General features: G+C 45.3%; 1 protein-coding gene across 1 annotated transcript; it reads right to left on the bottom strand.

Annotated features, from left to right (window-relative positions):
- Positions 1–677: 677 nt before the first annotated feature.
- On the bottom strand, positions 678–9,207 carry LRRC52 (leucine rich repeat containing 52). The gene is made up of 2 exons (XM_050963371.1): positions 8,583–9,207; positions 678–940 (listed from the first exon to the last, which is right to left on the bottom strand). The coding sequence occupies exons 1-2, from the start codon at positions 9,205–9,207 to the stop codon at positions 678–680; spliced, it is 888 nt and encodes a 295-aa protein (XP_050819328.1).
- Positions 9,208–19,225: the final 10,018 nt, after the last annotated feature.

Genomic DNA, 19,225 nt, shown 5'->3' with positions numbered 1-19,225 from the left:
GGGGAATAACTTGTATATCTTTTACAAATCATACTTAGATTGCAAGCTCTCTGGAACAGGGGCCATGGCCAAAATTTTCAAGAACAGGAGCCTGAAGTTGGGTTCCTAAATCCCTATTTAGGCTCCTAAATAAATGACCTGATTTTCAAAAGCATTTAGCTCCCAGCAACTTCCAGTGATCACCATTGCTCGACATTTTAGACATTTTGAATGCTCGACATTTTTGAAAATCAGGACACATAGTCCAAGAGCCTAAATATGAATTTATGAGCTTGACTTTAGGCCCTTATTTTTGAATGTCTTTGCTCATGGCTTTCTACATATGCAGGAAGGTTCTTAGCTATTTTGGGGCACTCCACAAAGAACAAATACTCATTATCTGGCTAGTTGATAGATGAGCACTTACCATACATTTGGCAGGCATCAATTAGTTTGTCAATGGCCCAAGCCCAGGGAGAGAAAGAAATTTTGGAGAAAAGAAGGAGGAAGTAAGAAATTCCCAAAAAGAGGGTTAAATTACAGCAAAAAGATTCCTGCAGTTATATTTTTGGTCACAAGAATCTCATCTGGAAAGGCAGATAGATGGGGAAAACCCAGGGGGACCAAGAGAAAGGTACATCTAGTATCAGTCTCTGGCATCGCAGCATAGTTATTCACCAGAGCTTCAGAGGCTAGTTCTAGGTGGTTGCTTCTTCGTCTTCATCTTCGTCTTCATCATCCTCCCCTCTTGTTGTGTGGAATTCATATAGCACTACACACATTCCAGCCAACCAGGCTGCCACAGTGCCCGCAGAGAATATACAGAAGCCAATCAGACCCAGGAAGGCATAGTCTGTATCATGTAAATGAAGGAGACATGTGTAGTGTAGCTTTGACTCCACCCCAGGCATTGACCAGCCATGTAGAGCTGCTGGGCTGTAGCAGGAGATGTTCTCAGGATCTGTAGAGGAAACACAGAAGAAACCCTCTCTTGTGTATGCCTTGAGCAACAGTAAAGAGGAGTCCGGAGGCAACTTAGAAAAATAACTTGTCTTCATGCAAATGTCCCTAGTAATAAAGGATGCTGGGGAGGGTAAAATCAGTATGGTTTTATCTCTGTATCTGAATAACATATGGGATGAGCCTGAACACTCCCAAACTTGGGGCAACTTCAGTTTTGCTTGTGGATCCAAACACAGCTCTGCATAAAACGTTGGTGCTCTGTTTCCTTATCAGGTATCAGTAGCTTTTAAAAGGCCTGGCTGGGGCATTGTTTTTTAGTACAGTTGGGCTCCCTGACTTGCCCATAAGCTGCAGCTGCCCTCGGGTCCCCCTTTGCTGGTGGGATTGGTTTGGATGCATGAAAAATCCATCTTATCTGTACCATCTCACTTGTATCTGTGGCAGTGGCTCACATGAGCAGGGAGCTTCTTATTTCCCTCCCAGCTGGAAAGAGAGGTGCTCTTGGTCAAAGGCTCTCAGCCTGGATATGTTTACCCGCAGCATTAAAGTTTAACTGCAGTTCTCACCCTAGTCCCAGGGAAACATAATACCTCCTGCCTGTTTCACACACAAAGTGTTGCTGGAAGGTAGCAAAGCCTGACAGGGAAGAGAGTGAGAACTGACACATAGGCCTTCTGCCATTTCTATCAACTCTTTATTCACCTCTCTCTGGCACCTGTGAGTAGCAGCCATGATGCTGACAGGGAAAATTCCTCTTCTCCCCCTCAGTCCTAGCAGAAGCTGCTCTTGTGATGTTATTGACACAAACTGTGACCGTATAGACCATTGTTGCAACCAACGTTCTGTAGTGGCACCAAATCTTGTACAAAGGAGGTCAAGTAAGGTGTCTATGGAAAGGGTATGATTTGCTGGTTATGATTATGCTATCTGTATGCATGTATCATTTTTATATTTAGAGTTATAAGTATTGGCTCTATACTGTCTATATTTCAAACTCGTGCTATGCTTCTGGGTGACACCCCAGATAGCTTGGCATCAGCACTGCCAAGCCTGCTTGATGGCCAATTAAGGACCATCAGCTATACAACTGACCCATTGAGAGAAGGCAGATACACCTTATGACTCAGCGAGGCATGCAGGGACATGCCCATGGAGGGAACTCTAAGGCTTTCAAGCCATGTGCTGGGTAGCTTGTGTTTGAGACAAAGGAAGCACAGGCCACATGGCAAGAGGCTATAAAAGGCAGCTGCATCTTCTCCATCTTGTCTTCAATCCTGCTTCTTACCTCTGGAGGAACTTTGCTACGCTGAAGCTCTGAACAAAGGACTGAATGACCCATCCAAGCTGTGGATGTACTCCAGAGACTTGATTTGAGCTTGCAGTTTATTCCAATACTGCTACAAGCTTGAACCAAGAACTTTGCCATTGCTGTATGTCAGTAGCGTAGCTACAGGGGGAGCAAGGGGAGCGGCCGCTCCCCCTGACCACATTCCCCAAAAGTGGCGCCTTTTTAATTTTCATACTCACTCGGCTCCGCTTCCAGGTCCTTCTGCTTCCTGGTCTCACTTAGCGCCTGCTCCAGCCCCTGCTCTGGCTCTCCCCCATGGCCCCTGCCCCTGCTCCACCCCAGCCCCACCTCTTCCCACCCCAGCCCTGCCCCCTTTCCCCTGAGGCCTGCAGCCAGGCCCGACCTTGCACTCACCGGTAAGTCGAGCAACCCGTCCCCAGCCTGCTACGCTCCCCTGGCTCCCAGCTGTGCTGCTGGGGGGTGGTTCCCCCCTCCCCCCAAGCCTGGGAGCCAGGGGAGCAGAGCAGGCTGGGGCCATGGCCCCCAGGCCTCCAGTGGGAGGCCTCTGGCCACTTCCTGTGAGAAGTGGAATGACCCGGTCCCAGCCTGCTCCACTACCCTGGCTCCCAGGCTTGTGGGGAGGGGGAAACCGCCCCCCAGCACTCACCAGTGGCGAGGTTGGGAGCCAGGCGAGCAGAGCAGGCTAGGGCCGGGTCACTCCACTTCCCGCAGGAAGTGGCCAGCCCCCTGTCTCCCACAGAGGCCTTGGATCAGCCCTTCCCTCTCCCTTGTGGAGGCCTGGGGCCAGCCCACCCCCCTGCTCCTTCCCATGGAGGCCTGGGGCCCCACACAGGCCCCCTCACAGGAGGGCTGCATAGGGCACCAAAATAGCTAGGGGCAGATGTTTTCTTGTTTAATTTTTCAGTAAACTCCTGCTCTCCACTGCAGGAGAGAGGTGGGTTTGAGAACAACAGCCCAGATCCCTAAAGATATTTAGGGTCCTAATTCCCAATGGGCCTTAGGTACCTAAAACCTTTGAGGATCCGAGCCAACTAGCTCTGGAGTCCTGCTGTGAGTCTGATGGAGGAGATGCAATCTCTGAGGAGGAAGGGTAGCGGACAGATAACACTGGTCGTCATCCCTGCCTGATGGCTATTACATGAATGTATGAGTGCTTCACCACTATGGATAATGTCCAGATGCAGCTGACATTTGGGGTGGGGGAATAGGGAGGAGAGAGGTAATGCTAAATAATAATTAACAGCATGGCCAGCATTGCAGCATGGAATGAAGGAGGGACAGCAAAAATCCCCTGATCCTGCTCAGTCCATCATAATAGGGTTTGAGTCTGAAAGCCCGCTGAGGTCAGCTGAAAGACTCCCCTTGACTTTACTGGCTTTGGATCAGTGAGTCGGGGTCTCTTAGAATAGACTGCTGGGGGCTGAGCCTGGGGACTGCTAGCAACTCTCACTTCCTACTCCCTCAGCATCTTGCAGGATCAGGCCTTTCATCGAATAGGGTAGGCTGCTCATGTCAACCCCAGAAAGTTGAAGACAATACTGCAGAGCCCCAAAATGGGCTCTACTTTCAAAAGTTTCTGACCTACTGGGGAATTTCCTCCAGACTCCAGTGCCTGTTGGTCATATTCTGTTGTCTTTTATTTTCAGGGGCTTCCTTGGTCTCTTTCTTCTTTAACTGCAGAATTATGGTTCACCCTTAGGGCTGGATTCTGATCTCGTGTTCAGCTGTGTAAAACCACTGAAGCCAATGGAGCTGTGCCCAAATATGCCACAAAAGAATTTGACAGCGGGGATACTCCAAGTTTTCACTATTGTCACTGAGAACAGGATCTGGCCCTCAGCAATTAAATGGCTGCTTTTTTTACGGCCAATGATCAAATTATCCTGTAATAGCTTCCTGAAGGGATTGGCATTGATCAAAAGAAAGGGTGGAAGTTGTCTTCCTGTTAGCACAAATGACTGAGGTACGAGGTGGTTCTATTCTCTCACCTCTCTAGTTCAGTGTATATATCACCATCAGTGGGCTGTTGAGCCTTCAGTATGCAGATGATACACAGTTCTGCATCTCCATTTTATGTGACTTATACAGTACATGAGGTGAGCCTTCTCAGTCTCTAACAGAGATGGGTACCTAGATGTGAATTAGCTGGCTTATTCTTAATTTGAATAAGAAATAAAAGTGGTAGTTTGGGGGAATCAGCCAGAAGAAGTGGCGAGATTTACAGCAGTTCTTTTACCTGAAGGACTATGCCTACTTTTTGTTAGTCATGTTTACAACCTAGGGAATCTTGATCTGGATATTTAGAGAGCAGCAGTGGCCAAGAATAACATTAATCTCTGTTTAGGAAGAAGGTTGTTAACTTTTTTGCCAGTTACATATCTTGCCATGGTCCATGCCTGATGAGAGTCTTATGATGCATTGTGGTGGCTCAGTCACAGGGAGAGACTGTGGTGCATCATGGTAGACAGTGTAGCTGGGGAGTAAGGCACGTAAAGGAGAAAGGCAGCATGAGGGAACTGGCATTATAATTTCCTTGAGGCGCGATGGCTGCTCAGCTGGACACAAAGATTGTTGTTTGAAAATGAAATATTTCATTTTGACTACACAAACTAAAATTAAAATGTTTCTGTTCAATGAAAAGAGGCCCAAGGAAAATTTTGGGATGTTTCTGAATAGAGATTTTTTTGGGAATTAATTTTCTGTGAAGAATTTCACCTGGAGCCAGTAAAAACTCAGAATTTCCAGAAATTCTGACATTTTGAATTTTGTTTTCAAAATGACCTGGCTGCCGTGTGGACAATGTTTTTAATTAATCACCTCCAGGGCATTTTTAGCCTTCCAAAATGGGTGGCGCCTTCTTTTATGTGTTCGTTCCCCCTGATGTTAGAACCTGGCTACACCACTGCTGTTTGTAATTGATTACTTTGACCAGTTTTAGCTCTCATCTATATTTCTTTCTTTTTATGAATAAACCTTTAGATTTTAGATTCTCAAGGACTGGCAACAGCGTGATTTGTGGGTAAGATCTGACTTGTATATTAACCTGGGTCTGGGGCTTGGTCCTTTGGGATTGGGAGAGCCTTTTTTCTTTTACTGGGGTATTGGTTTTCATAACCATTCATCTCCATAAAGAGTAGTGCTGGTGGTGATACAAGGGAACTAGAGTATCTGAGGGAATTGCTTATATGACTTCTGGTTAGCCAGTGGAGTAAAACCAAAGTCCTCTCTGTTTGACTAGTTTGGTGTGCCTTAGTAATAAAGGTCATCCAGCCTTGGGCTGTGACTGCCCTGCTCTAAGCAATCTGTCCTAAATTGATACTCTCAGTTGTGGCCGCTTCGTTACAGCTTCCTTACAGCTCCTCCTCCTTCTGTCCTGCCACGTGAATGTCTCCAACACGCACATGAAATCTGTGATGTGAATATTGAGACTGACCTCTCTCCTCATGCAAGAAAAAACGCACTTATTATTAAACACAAATAACCAAAGCCCCCAGTTTCCCACAGCTATTGCATGGGGCTTCAGGACTGATGCACACAGACATCTGCTATAACCCTCTTTTGTATTGGTGCCTATAATAATACACATGGTTTCTTACACTCCGATGTACTTTCTCCCATCTACAATATTATTACTATGTTGAGTTCTTTACACAACTCCATAGGCATGTGTAGCACTTACAGGCAAACAAAAGAGCTTCCTGCCCCAAGACAGGTACTTAAATAACTTTAACTCTGCACTGAGTAACACCAGCCTCCAATTTTCCTTTCTTTGTTTTTACTGAAAGTCTTGCACAGCAAATCCTTAAACAATTACTATTTTCAGAATCCCCTCTCAGCATTGTGCTGTGTGTAGTTCTTTAAAGACTGGGGCTTGTGTACATTTGGAGTTGGGAAAAGCCAGCATACATTTCAGTGACTCTCAAACACGCTCTTACTCTTGGGACCAAAACAACTCTGGGAAAGTGAAATGGAGACTCTTCTACCCTGTGCGTAAGCAGTAGCTACAATCCAGTTACATAATCTTTTAACTGAGGCAGAAAAAAAACCATCTGGATTTAGGAATTTCAGGAGACTTAAGAAAAAAATCATCTTTCAGGCCCCAACTTGGGAAAGTGTCACTTTTGAGAATAGCACTTGAGCATGTGCTTAATTACCACTGGAGTCAAAGGGATTTAAGCAGGGGCTCATGTGCTTTCCTGATCCAGGACTTCATGTTGTAAATTGAGTCAATTTGCTCTGGCATCCTTGAGAATGAGAGAGAACATATGGGAGCCCTACAATAGCTAAAGCACAAGAGAGACTTTCCTGAGTACGATAACACTTAATGTCCTATTTTACACTCTGTCAATCTCCCTCAATGTAGGGCCTGATCCAAAGTCTGCTGCAGTTAGTAAAAGGACTCCCACTGGGCTCCCACTGGGCTCTGTATCAGGCCTTTAATACTGAGTGCTGTACAAAAGGTATCTGCATTCAGGGCAAAACCGACTGAGATAAAAGTGCTGTGATAGTCAGTGTGAGTAGAGAAATGGTTTACCCCTGCTCCAGCAGAACAGCTCTTACTCTTAGGGAAAAGGTCATTGCCTGTACCGCTCCTGTAACAAAAATATAGTCAGGGTATGAAAGTAGAGTGAAGTCCTGGCCCCACCCCACTGAAATCAATGACAAAATTCCCACTGACTTCAATAGGGCCAGGATTTAACCTGTGGAATCCTGTCCCAGGTAGGGTCCGAGAGGAAAGGGAGCTGACTCAGTTTCATTCTCATGTGTGTTAGTGCACATAACAAAATTGCCATACAGTTGGCCCAAATGAATGTCTACATTCAAAGAGAGACACCCAGGAATGGAACAGCAGGACGATTTACAGGTTAGGATAGGGGTGCATTGGCAGAACCATGGGGAGCTCTGGGTTGGAAAAGCAGGGTACTAGAGGTCAGAACTGAGGTGGGCTGGGAATGGTGTGTGAGGCCCCAGGGGTGGAATAATGGTATCTCTTGCATTTTCACTTGAGGGTTTTTTTAATCTATCATTAAAAATGCAGAAGTTTAACACCACTAGCAAAAAACTATACTCCAGAATGGAACTACAGAAATGTCCGGAAGTTCAGAGGAGCCGCTTTCCCCATCCAGATCTTGCCCCAGAACTGCCTATGGGTAATACAGAGGACAGACACATGGCACTTTGAACTGATCACAGACTACAGTGTCACCAGCTGAGGCTAAAGCAGGAATTTTAAAGGTCTAGCAATCTCCTTGTTTCTTATCACTTAAAGCCAGTTCTTGATTGTTAGTTTAGCACTTTGTGCTTGCACGTGTGCACACACACGCACACACACACACGGGGTTGTTTGTATGTAGCTGAGGGGAGATATGATTGCTCGCTATAAATACATAGACGGATAAATACCAGAGAGGGAGAGAAGTTATTTAAATTAAGGGCTAATGTGGACACAAGAACAAATGGATATAAACTGGCCATCAACAAGTTTAGGCTTGAAATTAAATGAAGGTTTCTAACCATCAGAGGAGTGAAGTTCTGGAACAGCCTTCCAAGGGGAGTAGTGGGGCAAAAAACCTAACTGGCTTCAAGACTGAGCTTGATAAGTTTATGGAGGAGATGGTATGATGAGACTGCCTACAATGGCTTGTGGTCCATCTATGACTGCTAGCAGCAAATATCCCCACTGGCCAGAGATGGGACACTAGATGGGGATGACTCTGAGTTACTGCAGAGAATTCTTTCCCAGCTGTCTGGCTGGTGGCTCTTGCCCACATGCTCAGGGTCTAACTGATCGCCATATTTGGGGCCAGGAAGGAATTTTCCCCCAGGTCAGATCAGCAGAGACCCTGTTGGGGTTTTTTTGCCTTCCTCTGCAGCATGGGTCACAGGTCACTTGTTGGTTTAAACTAATGTAAATAGTGGATCCTCTGTAACTTTAAGTCTTTCAGTCATGATTTGAAGACTTCAGTAACTCAGCCAGAGGGTAGGGGATCTATTACAGGAATGGGTAGGCAAGGTTCTGTGGCCTGTGATATGTGGGACATCAGACTAGATGATCATGATTGTCCCTTCTGGCTTTAAAGTCTAGGCACGCATGGGTGCTCTTGTATGTGTTTGATGGTGTGTATATTGTTATGTTCAGAGGGCCCAATCCATGGCTAAGGTAAATTGGCACATTTCAGTTGACTTCAATGGACCTGTGCTACTTTAAACTAACTGAGAATCTGGCCCATAATTTGAAGAATAACAGTGACATTCTGATACAGAAAGCAGAACCATCTGCTTAGTTCCAGCCAAATCTTGGGGTGTCTGGGCTGGCCCACAAAATCCTCACCTGGGAAGTGAATGCCACTCTCTTTCATCCAGATGGTGAACTCCAAGAAGGAGCAGTTACAGTTCCAGAGGTTTTCACTTAGACCCAGGGACTTCAGATTGGGCAGATCCTTGACAATGCTAATATCCAGGAACGTCAAGCCAGTCCGGCTCACATCCAGGTGCCTCAGCCAGGTGTTGTTGGCAAAGGAATCCTTCTCAATCTCCACCAGATTTGGGTTGTCCGAGATCTTCAGCACCACCAGGCTACTGAGCTGTGAGAAAGTGGTGAAAGTGACCCGGGTGAGGTTGTTGAAGCTGAGGTCTAGGTAGATGAGCTTGTTGAGACTGATGAAGGCGAAATCCAGGTCTTCACTAATGGCATTCTCCCTGCAGTCCAGATAGACCAAGTCACTTAGGAAGTTCAGCTCCACCAATGGCAGGTAGGAGATGTTGTTGGTAGCCAGAATCAGCTGTCTTGTGTCCAGTGGAATGGTCGTGGGAAAATCTTGCAGCTGCTGCCCTGTGCAGTTCACTTCCAGGTATTGACAGGTACACTTTGCTGGACAGTTCAGGTTCTTTGCCATCACTCCCATTCCAAAAAGAAGCACCAGCCACAGGGATTTGTGGCCATTAGGAGGGGACATGACACGGTACCTTATCTACTGTAGGTCCTCCACACTGCTTCAGCCCTTCAGAGAATGCTGGGGCAGAGGCCCTGGAGCACTGCAAAGCACCAGTCCTGTGCAAGCAGTTTTCTCATTCCAGTAAGACCAAAGAGGAGTTGAGCTGTGAGGCTGTTTGGAAGCTGTCTGTATCCCTCGCTCATGCAGCTCCCTGGCAGATTGCCTACTTGGCTGCTTAGAAAGAGTTCACCCTCTTTGTGCTTGAAAGTAAAGAAGAGCTGCTTGCAAGTGGGAACATCTTCGAGTCACACTGGTTGCCAGTTGACACCTTTGTGACGTCAGCAGCTTGCAAAGGCAGCCTGGCTTCAGAGAGAGAATTCTAACCTGGCCAGCAGTGCAGATCTGTGTGTTTGAGCGTGTGTATACAAATGTGCCTGTCTCTGTCTCAGGCATGCACAAAGCTCTGTGTGTGTGGCTGTACTGGAAGAGTGTAATGTTTGATGCAAGGAGGTCCATGTGAGTGCAGTGCCTACATATACAAGTGTGTGTTTATGTAATAGTGGTATAGCGTGTAGTGGTTAGAGGTGTTCATTTGCTCTAGTAAATAGATAGGTCTGCTTGACAGAACAAATAGGCTTGTATATATATCTACAACGTGTGTGTTTGTGTGTGTGTGTGACTCTTGGTTTTGTTTCCTTTCTTTGGATACATAGATCACACAAAAGAGGCTTTCACATGAGCTTACACTCAGGGTAAAATTTTTAAACTGGTTAGACCTTCTAGTCTCATTTGTGTTGTAGAACCTTCACTTGATGATTCTCTGAACACCAGCCTTTTTATTGAGAAGATCTATGTTGTCTTTTGGCCTGTAAGCTCTTTGAGGCAGGAACTGTCACTTATTATGTGTTTGTACAGTGCCAACTGATGTGGGGACCAACCTGGTTGTGGCCTTCAGGAGCTACTGCAACATATATGTTAAATTACACCCACACAAAGTAAATTTAAAACATTATTAAGGTTGCAAAGTCAAGACTTCAAAAATTAGAAAATACCAGTATTATTATTATTATTATTAATTATTCCTTGCTTTTACAGAAATGTAGGGCTGGAAGGGACCTCAAGAGCTCATCTAGTCTATCCTCCCCTCTGAGGCAAGATTAAGTATAACTAGCCCATCCTGGACAGGTGTTGTCTCACCTGTTCTCAAAAACCTCCAATGATGGGGATAATCTCCCTTGGTAATCTGTTCCAGTGCTTAACAATCCTCAGAGTTAGAAAGTTTTCTCTAATATCTAACCTAAATCTCCTTTGTTGCAAACTAAGCCAATTACTTCCTGTCCTACTCTTGGTGGACATGGAGAACAATTTATCACTGTCCTCTTTATAGAAACCCTTTAGATATTTGAAGATTGTTACCATGTCTCCCTTCAGCCTCCTCTTCTCTAAATTAAAACATACCCAAATCTTTCAACCTTTCTCCAGAAGGTCAGGTTTCTCAACCTTTTATTTTTCTTGCTCTCCTCTGGAGTCTCTCCAGTTTGTCCACATCTTTCTTAAAGTGTGGTGTGGTCCAAAATGGACACAGTACTCCAGCAAAGGCCTCACCAGTGCCGAGTACAGTGAAACAATTACCTCCCATGTATTTTATAAGATAGTCCTGCTAATGCATCTCAGAATGACGTTTGCTTTTTTTTTTTTTTTGCAACAGCATCACATTGTTGACTCATATTCAATTTGTGATCCACTATAACCCCCATATCTTTCTCAGAAGTAATACTGCCTAGCCAGTTATTCCCCATTTTGTATTTGATTTTGTGCATTTGATTTTTCCTTTGTAATTGTAGTACTTTGTACTTGTCTTTATTGATTTTCATCTTATTGACCACTCAGACCAATTTGTCCAGGTCATTTTGAATTCTAACCCTGTCCTCCAAAGTACTTGCAACATCTCCCAGCTCAGTGTCATCCACAAATTTAATATCTCTACTTCATCACCCAAGTCATTAATGAAAATACTGAATAGTACCAGACAAAGGACAGACCCCTGCGAAACCCCACTTGATATCAATGATTCCCGTTAAAGTGGGAAGACATAAGTACTCTTGGAGTATGGCTTTTCAACCAGTTGTGCATCCACCTTATAGTAATTTTATCTAGACCATATTTCCTTAGTTTGTTTATGAAAACGTCATATGGGACAGTGTCAAAAGCCAAATGAAAGTCCAGATATATCATATCAGCTGTCCCTCCTCCCCATCCACTTGGCTGGTTACCTTGTCAAAGAAGGAAATTACAATGTTTTGGCATGATTTGTTCTTGACAAATTCATGTTGGCTATTGCTTCATACCTTATTATCCTCTAGGTGCCTACAAATTGATTGGTTAATAATTTGTTCCAGTATCTTTTTAGTTACTGAAGTTAGGCTGACTGCTCTATAATCTCTGGGTCTTCCTTTTCTTGTTAAAGATAGGTACTGTGTGTGACTTTCTCCAGTCCCCTGAGACATCACCACCCTCTGTGTGGTTCTTAAAGAGGATTGTGAATGGTTCAGAGTTTGCTTCAGCTAGTTCCTTATGTAGTTCCTTATGTAGCATCCGACGAAGTGGGTATTCACTCATGAAAGCTCATGCTCCAATACGTCTATTAGTCTATAAGGTGCCACAGACTCTTTGCTGCTTTTACAGATCCAGACTAACACGGCTACCCCTCTGATACTTACGTAGGGTGAATTTCATCAGGCCCTGCCAACTTGAATACATCTAACTTATCTAAATATTCTTTAACCTGTTATTTCCCTATTCTGATCTGCATTACTTCCCCCTTGTTGTCAATAGTAATTGTGGAAAGCATCTGGTAATACCCGTTTTTAGTAAATGTGGAAAGCAGAAAAGGCATTAAATAATTCAGCTGTCTCTGTGTCATCCATTATTTGCTCTCTTTCCCCATGGGTCTACATTGTCCTTTCCCCTTCTCTTACTTCTAATGTATTTATAGAACCTCTTATTGCCTTTTATGTCCTTTGTTAGCTGTAACTCATTTGTGCTTTAACCATTCTGATTTTCTCCCTACATGCTTGCCCTATTCTTTTGAAATCATTCATAGCAATTTGTCCTTGTTTTCACTTTTTATACAATTCCGTTTTGATTTTCAGGTAATTAAAGAGCCTCTGATGCAGCCATATTGGTTTCTTCCTATTCTTTCCATCTTTTTTCTGCATCAGAATTGTTAGCTGTTGTATCTTTAATATTATCTCTTTTCAAAACTGGCACCTCTTCTGAACTCCCTTTCCCCCTTAGATACTCTTCCCATGGGATCACATCTACCAATTCTTTGAGTTCGTTGAAGTCTGCTTTTTTGAAGTCCATTGTCTTTATTCTGCTGCTCTCACTCCTTCCATTCCTTTGAATCATGAAACACTCTCATTTCATGATCACTTCTATGAGCTTTTCATCAGTAGCTCTCAAAGTACCATTATAAAGGAGGTAATACTGGAAAATATACACAAGGGTGTTTACTTCTGGGTATTTGCATCACTAATTCTCAGAGTAATTTCTTTTTCCTTTTCTTTTTTTACATTTTGTAAGAGTCAAAATGAAAAGCAACTTGAGGGTGATATTATGGGACCTGATTCTGCTCCCATTGATTTCAATGGCACAATATTGAATCCTTAACAATTTTTTTAGAAATGGCCTTCCATTCATTAATAAACTACTTTACTTGATTTGTTAATATTTGGATACACTAAGGTGGGTGTTTTGCGTTGGTGGTTTATACACACACCCACAAATAGAGTAATATGATTGATTGATGATTGGTGATCCCTTGATTTCAAGGAAGATCTCTACAACGGCTTTACATATGGGTCCTGAGATGACTCAGGAGTCCAATCCTGGAACCACAAATCCGCCCGGTACAGACATTTCGTGGTAGGCCAACTGCATGCTGGGATAATGTTATTCCTTTTTCCATCCTCCTTGCTCTCTTTTCAGCTTTGAGGGCAAGGCGCTTCTCCTCAAAGCTGGTCACTGTCTGATGGAAGATATGGCGCCATTAGGGTCGGTTGGTGGCTTGCTCTTCCCAGCTTGTGATGGGCCTTACAGTCAGCTCACTCTGTCCCATTGTATGGCCCTTTAAGATTTTGGGAGCTCTTATGGAAGCAAGAATCTAAGAAATAGGATATATTGACCAAGAGAAGTGGTCTCAGGAACAAGTAGTGTTTTTCTGGGGGAACCTGTGACTGCTTCTTTAAAGTGGCCAGGACTGGGAGTCTTGCAGAGTGGCTGAAGCAAGGCTCCCCTCTTTCCTAGCCAATTGGGATGAACTTTGGGAAGGGGATGAGCATATATGCTGCCTTTCCTCTCATACCAAGAGAGACAGCAGCTTGTGGGAGGCCTCTATGCTGAACTTTCTTAGCCTGAGGGTGAAAGGGCTAATTGGGAGGAAAAGGGCCAGCTGGAGGAGACCCTCCAGCTGGCTTACAGTACCACCCAGTGCCCAGGAGGAGGGCTAGGGCATCCTGAACAGTGGGAGGAAATCTATCAGGACTCTTACACGGCCCCAGAGTGGGTGTGAACTCAACACACTAAAGGAGTGGTTTGTGCTCTATAAAGGGAGTATTAATAAATCAGAACCATGAAGTGGGGTATTTTGTTTGAAGTAATCTGGGCTGGATGATTGATTGGAAGAATCTGAGTGGGTGCTAAGGGCAGTACACCTGCAAGCCTCTGAGGAGCTACAAGGGGGTGCACTAGCACAGCCAATGGTGTGTGATGTGTGTGGTGCGTGTGGGCACTCTCAGTGGATGGAGTTGTGTGGGCGATGGGGGTTGGCTTACCCACAGCTGTTGCCATGATTCTTGTTTGCTTTCAGTGAGGAGCCAGCAAAAGAGGTGGGAGCTGCTCTCCTGTCAATCTGTGGCCGGAAACAAAGAGCGAGGCAGGCAGCAGGGAGAGGGTAACGTGGGAGCAGGGACAGGTTCGGGGAAACAGGGATTCTGCAGCCTCAGTGTGTACACCCCAGACTCACCTTCGGGGGTGGGTTGGGATCAGGGAGAGGTGTGGAAGAATGCAGTGGTGCCAGCTTCAGTGATTTTGGGTACTTTTGACATGTGATTGGCAAAAACTCGAGCTTTGAGGTTGGCAGCTCTGCTAGGAGGCTCTGTGTGAAAGCGTGCAAGCAGAGTCTTTGTGGAAAGAACCAGCTCAAATCAAGGAGGGTTGAGTGATGTGTCTCTGTCTTAGGGAGCAGCCTGCTTTGCCTCTCCCTGTTATTGGGTTCTTGTGTGTTATTGTGCTGAATTCTAAAAAATAAAGTCATGTTACATTGCAGCCTTCCAGCAAGAATATTTAGGTTTTTATCTAACTTCTATATGTATGCTGGGAACAAAGTAGCCACCCCACTACACTTGTTTATAAAGAAAAATAATTCACAGTGTTCAGAAATAAGATACGAATGGGATCATATTGCGTAGGTGACAATGAGATAACCATGACTTCTTTCAGCAAAAGGGAGCTGAAAAGGTAACTGTGATGGGGTGTTCACCCCACACTGGCATGGAAGGGGTTAATGTAGGCCTCAGGAGCCTGTCATACGCCATCCCAGAAAGGAGCAGGGGAGGTGAGTCCTCTAAGCAGCCTAGTAAGACATCACAAGAAGCAGCCAATTGGAGGAAGGCTGCACAGAGCAGCCAATCAGGGCTTAGTGGGCTTTTACAAAAGGCACTGTAGGGGCAGAGTCAGTCTGAGTTGTTGTGGGGAGCTCAAGGAGGGAGGACTGTATTCCTAACAGGCTGCAGCAAAGGTAGCATTGCAGACAGAGCAGTTGCTGGCAGGGACAGGGGATCAAGAGGGAGCTCCTGGATGGCCATTGGGAGCGAAGGACCGAGGTTGTGGGGAAGTGGTCCAGGGAATTGAAGCAGTATTGAAGGAAGTTAGAGATGCAGCAGGAGGCTGTTATCCACAGAGTCCCTAGGTCGGGACACAGAGTAGTGGGCAGGCCTGGGTCTCTGCCATTTGCCACTGGGGAATTGGCTTGAAAGGGGAAATACCGACGTTGACTTGGCTGGAAGGCCGAGTCATGAGGAGGACATTACGGTACTTGCAGGCAGGTCTGCAGGCAGAGAGAAGCACCATCTGAAGAGGGCACACTGGCTGGCAGAGCTATTCCCCATGAAGGCCAGTAGGAGGTGCCTCTGTGGTGAATGGACCCCATCACAGTAACTCTGAACTTTCAAACAAAACTTCTAAGGGAGTAAGGTCAAAGACCTAATGTTGGAGACTTCCAGGTTTTCCTGCCAGAAATTTGCAATTTCTTTGAAATTATACAACATGAAGACCCCAGTGAAGAACTAAGGGGGACAGATTAATGCCGCTTAGCCATTGTCACAGTTGCGTATTGTCACCTCGGCTGACAAGACCTAGGCCTAGGGTGACAAATTTGCAGAGGCAGCAAATTTATAGTAGCAGCATTTTTTCAGTTGTGGCATCAATGATGCTGTGATTCTACCAATCACAGCGCATATTAAAACCACCAATGATGGTGCAACGCCATTTAGTAAACATACTCGCGAGAATCCTAAACATTAGTAAGATGACCAGGAGGAAGGAATTTAGTGGTTCTCAGTTTTAGATCCATGTGTGGTTCCACGCTATAAGCGAAATCGCACTATACAGACGCGCATTCAAGCGCATTCAATCTATATTTATATAGAGCAAGCATATGTACTTGTAATCTTATTTATAATAAAACTTGTAAATGTTCAATTATTTTAATGATATTCAGATTCATTTTAGTTCAAATGAATTTGTAAAAGAACTAAAACAAGTTCATATGGGGCGGCAATTATTTCAGGGCCTGGGGCGGCAAAATCATTAATCCGCCAGTGCATTGACAGAAACAGGAAAAAAGATAGCAATGACCCACACACCTACTCTTCCATTCTATGGAAGGACAGCAGGGTTCTAGCTGTGGCTGTAATGTACTTCCGGGCAGTTTGTCACTAATTTCAGATGAGAGAACACATGCAGTGTGTCAAAGCTCTGATTAGGTTACTAGGTGAGATTGACCATTTATTTCTCTTCCCGCAAAGGGCACCTTCTCTTGATGATTGTGATGGAAGAAGTAATACTAAAGACTGTACTGTAAAGATTCCAGTTAGACACATACCAAATGTAAATGTTTTTGCATTTTAAAGAAAGAATGCTGTTGCATGTTTATGTAAGTTCTCTCTCTGTTGCTAAGCATACTGGTTGCTATTATTTTTAATACATTGCACTCGTCAGCTTTTACATCTGACATTGGAAACATGGAGGGGAAAATTGCTACTTAAATATGAGAGGTGAATTCTCACATATCACTATTGTCTTAATGGTAAATCAAAACAGCCATGTAACATTCCACTACCCCATGACTGTATATTGCTAATTGTTATGCACCTGATACCATATTTTTCTTACTTCCCCTTGTAGCTGCCCGCTAGTCCTCCTCCATTGGTAGGATGGGTTTGGATGCATGGAACATTCATCTAATCTGAGCCATCTCCTCTGTATCTGTGGCAGTGGCTCACATGAACAGGTGGCTTCTTATTTCCCTCACAGCTAGAAGAGAGGTGCTCTTGGACCAAGGCAATCGGCCTGGTTATGTTCACCCACAGCATTAAAGTTTAACTGCACTTCTCACACTAGTCCCACCAGGGAAACACAAAACCTCCTGTTTATTTCACACACAAAGTGTTGCTAGAAGGCAGCAAAGCCCAACAGAGAAGAGAATGAGAGCTGCCTTAGTCAACATGTAGGGCTTCTGCCTTTTCTTTCAACTCTCCATTCACCCGTCTCTGGCAGCAGGCATGATGCTGTTGGGAAAATCCCTCTCTGTTCTAGCAAGGGCTGCTCCTTCTCCTCCCTTCCCCCACCAGAATTTCTCCAACACACACGTGAAATCTATCATTTGAATATGGCGATTAACCACTCTCCCCATCCGAGAAATATATGTCTATTATTAAACACAAATAACCAAAGCCCCCAGTTTCCCACCGCTGTTGCATTGGGATTTTAGACTGATGCAGCCAATCATCTGGTGTAATCCTTTTTTGTATGGTGCCTGTAATAGTGCACATGGTTTCTTACACTCCTGTAAAAGGCTCAGTGCATTGTCTCTCATCAACAATGTTATTGCAATGAATATGAGTTCTTTACACATTCCATAGGTGTGTATAGCATTTACAGACCAATGACAAAGGAAGCTTCCTACCTACAGGGGCTTACAGAATGCATAGCTGAGTTACTCAGCGCAACTCTGATTTGTAGTAACAGCAGCCTCCAAGCTCCCTTTTTTGTTCTTTTCTTACTGAGGGTCTGATTCCGCAAACCCTTATTCAAATAATTACTGGTGTGAAGAAGCACCTCTTAGCATTGTATTATGTCTTATTTAGGATTAAGGCCTTCTTCTGTAGGACATTGGCTGTGTGCATTTTACATTTTTAAGAGCCCATAGACAGTGCATAGGGGTGTTTCTTTGCATTTATATAACATATACAGTGGAAGTTTGTGTGTGTATATTTTGTTTCCCTTCCTTGAATATGTAGACCATGCAAAGGAGGCTTTCACATGCATTTTCAGTCAGAGAAAATTAAGTGACTTAGAAGCCTTAGTCCAGTCCTATCTTGAAAACACCTAAGTCGCTTAAGAGCCTTATTGAAAGTTGGTGGGACCCTCATTGCCTTAAGTCTGACCTCTTAATTCTGGCATTTCATAATTTTTGAGTGCTTGACCTTGCAACCTTAATCATGTTCTTTTTAACCTAGTTTGTGTGTGTAGTCTATGTTGATAATCCTTAGATAGCTTTCCCCACTGGGAGAGGCAGCAGGGAAAGGAGCAGAATGCTGGCAGCTTCTTTGGTGGCTGTATTGCCCTGTAGCAATGCGGACTCACCCCTGCGGTACCTCCTGCTGGTTGTCCTCGGGAATTAGCTCTTCCAGCATCCAGAGTGCCCTCTACAGGCCAGTGATCTGCCTTACCGCTGGCCCACGTCCCTCCCAGGACCTGGTGCCCCCTTTACCTGGGGTGCTGTCCCTCTGGCAGGAACCCCTCACAGCCTCAGGATCTCCCCATCCCAGGGGAAACCCCCACCCCACTATCCCCAGCTTGCCTCAGTGTTAGGCTATTGCCAGTCCCCATCTAGCCCCCGCTCACTGGGACAGATTGCAGTGTAAGCCACTCATCGTAGGCAAAGGGGGTTCGAACCTGCTGCCTCTGCCTACCCATGGGCTGCCCCCTGCAACCCAGTACCTAATAGGCCTTACCGGGCCTGCAACGTGGGGCTTTCCTAGGCCAGAGCTCCCCAGTTCCCTTGGCCTTTCCCCAGCCCTGCGCCAATGTAGGTTCCCTGCTTAGCACCTTGTAGCCAGGCCCTTCTCCCTCTGTAGGCAGAAGGAGACTGCCTGGGCCTCTGGCTCACAGCCTTTTATAGGGGTCGACTGGGCCTGATTGGGGCATGCCCCCAGCTGAGCCTACTTTCCCCCAATCAGCCCAGGCTTCTTGCCCCAGCCACAGCCCTCTCCTGGGCTGTTTCAAGCCTCGCCACGCAGGAGCGTGTAACCACCCCGCTACATGCCCCTAGTCCTATCCTCCAGAGGGGCTACCATAGAGACGGAGGAGACGCAGCTCTGTGGAAGGGCAGGGGGCAGGGCTAGGAGTGGTACAGCCATGCCAGAGGAGCTGCAGGCATTGAGCCGCTGGCTCCTCCTGTGTCTTTCTGTTACACTGTACCGCCTATAAATATCTTGCTGGTATGGCATACTGTACTGTACCACTGTACTTGCACTGCTAGATAACCCAGAGATCTGTTAAGTGTCTAGGAGCTGTCACTGGAGTGGTGGTTGCCGTGTGGGAATTCTCTGGGGGGTTACCATAGACTCATAGACTCAGACTCATAGGTCAGAAGGGACCAATATGATCATCTAGTCTGACCTCCTGCACAAGGCAGGCCACAGAACCCCACCCATCCAATTTTATAACAACCCCTAACCCAGGACTGAGTTAT

This window comes from Gopherus flavomarginatus, chromosome 7 (genome assembly GCF_025201925.1).
Source record: "Gopherus flavomarginatus isolate rGopFla2 chromosome 7, rGopFla2.mat.asm, whole genome shotgun sequence".
Taxonomy (NCBI): domain Eukaryota; kingdom Metazoa; phylum Chordata; order Testudines; family Testudinidae; genus Gopherus; species Gopherus flavomarginatus.
This window is presented reverse-complemented; position numbering and strand designations above follow the sequence as displayed.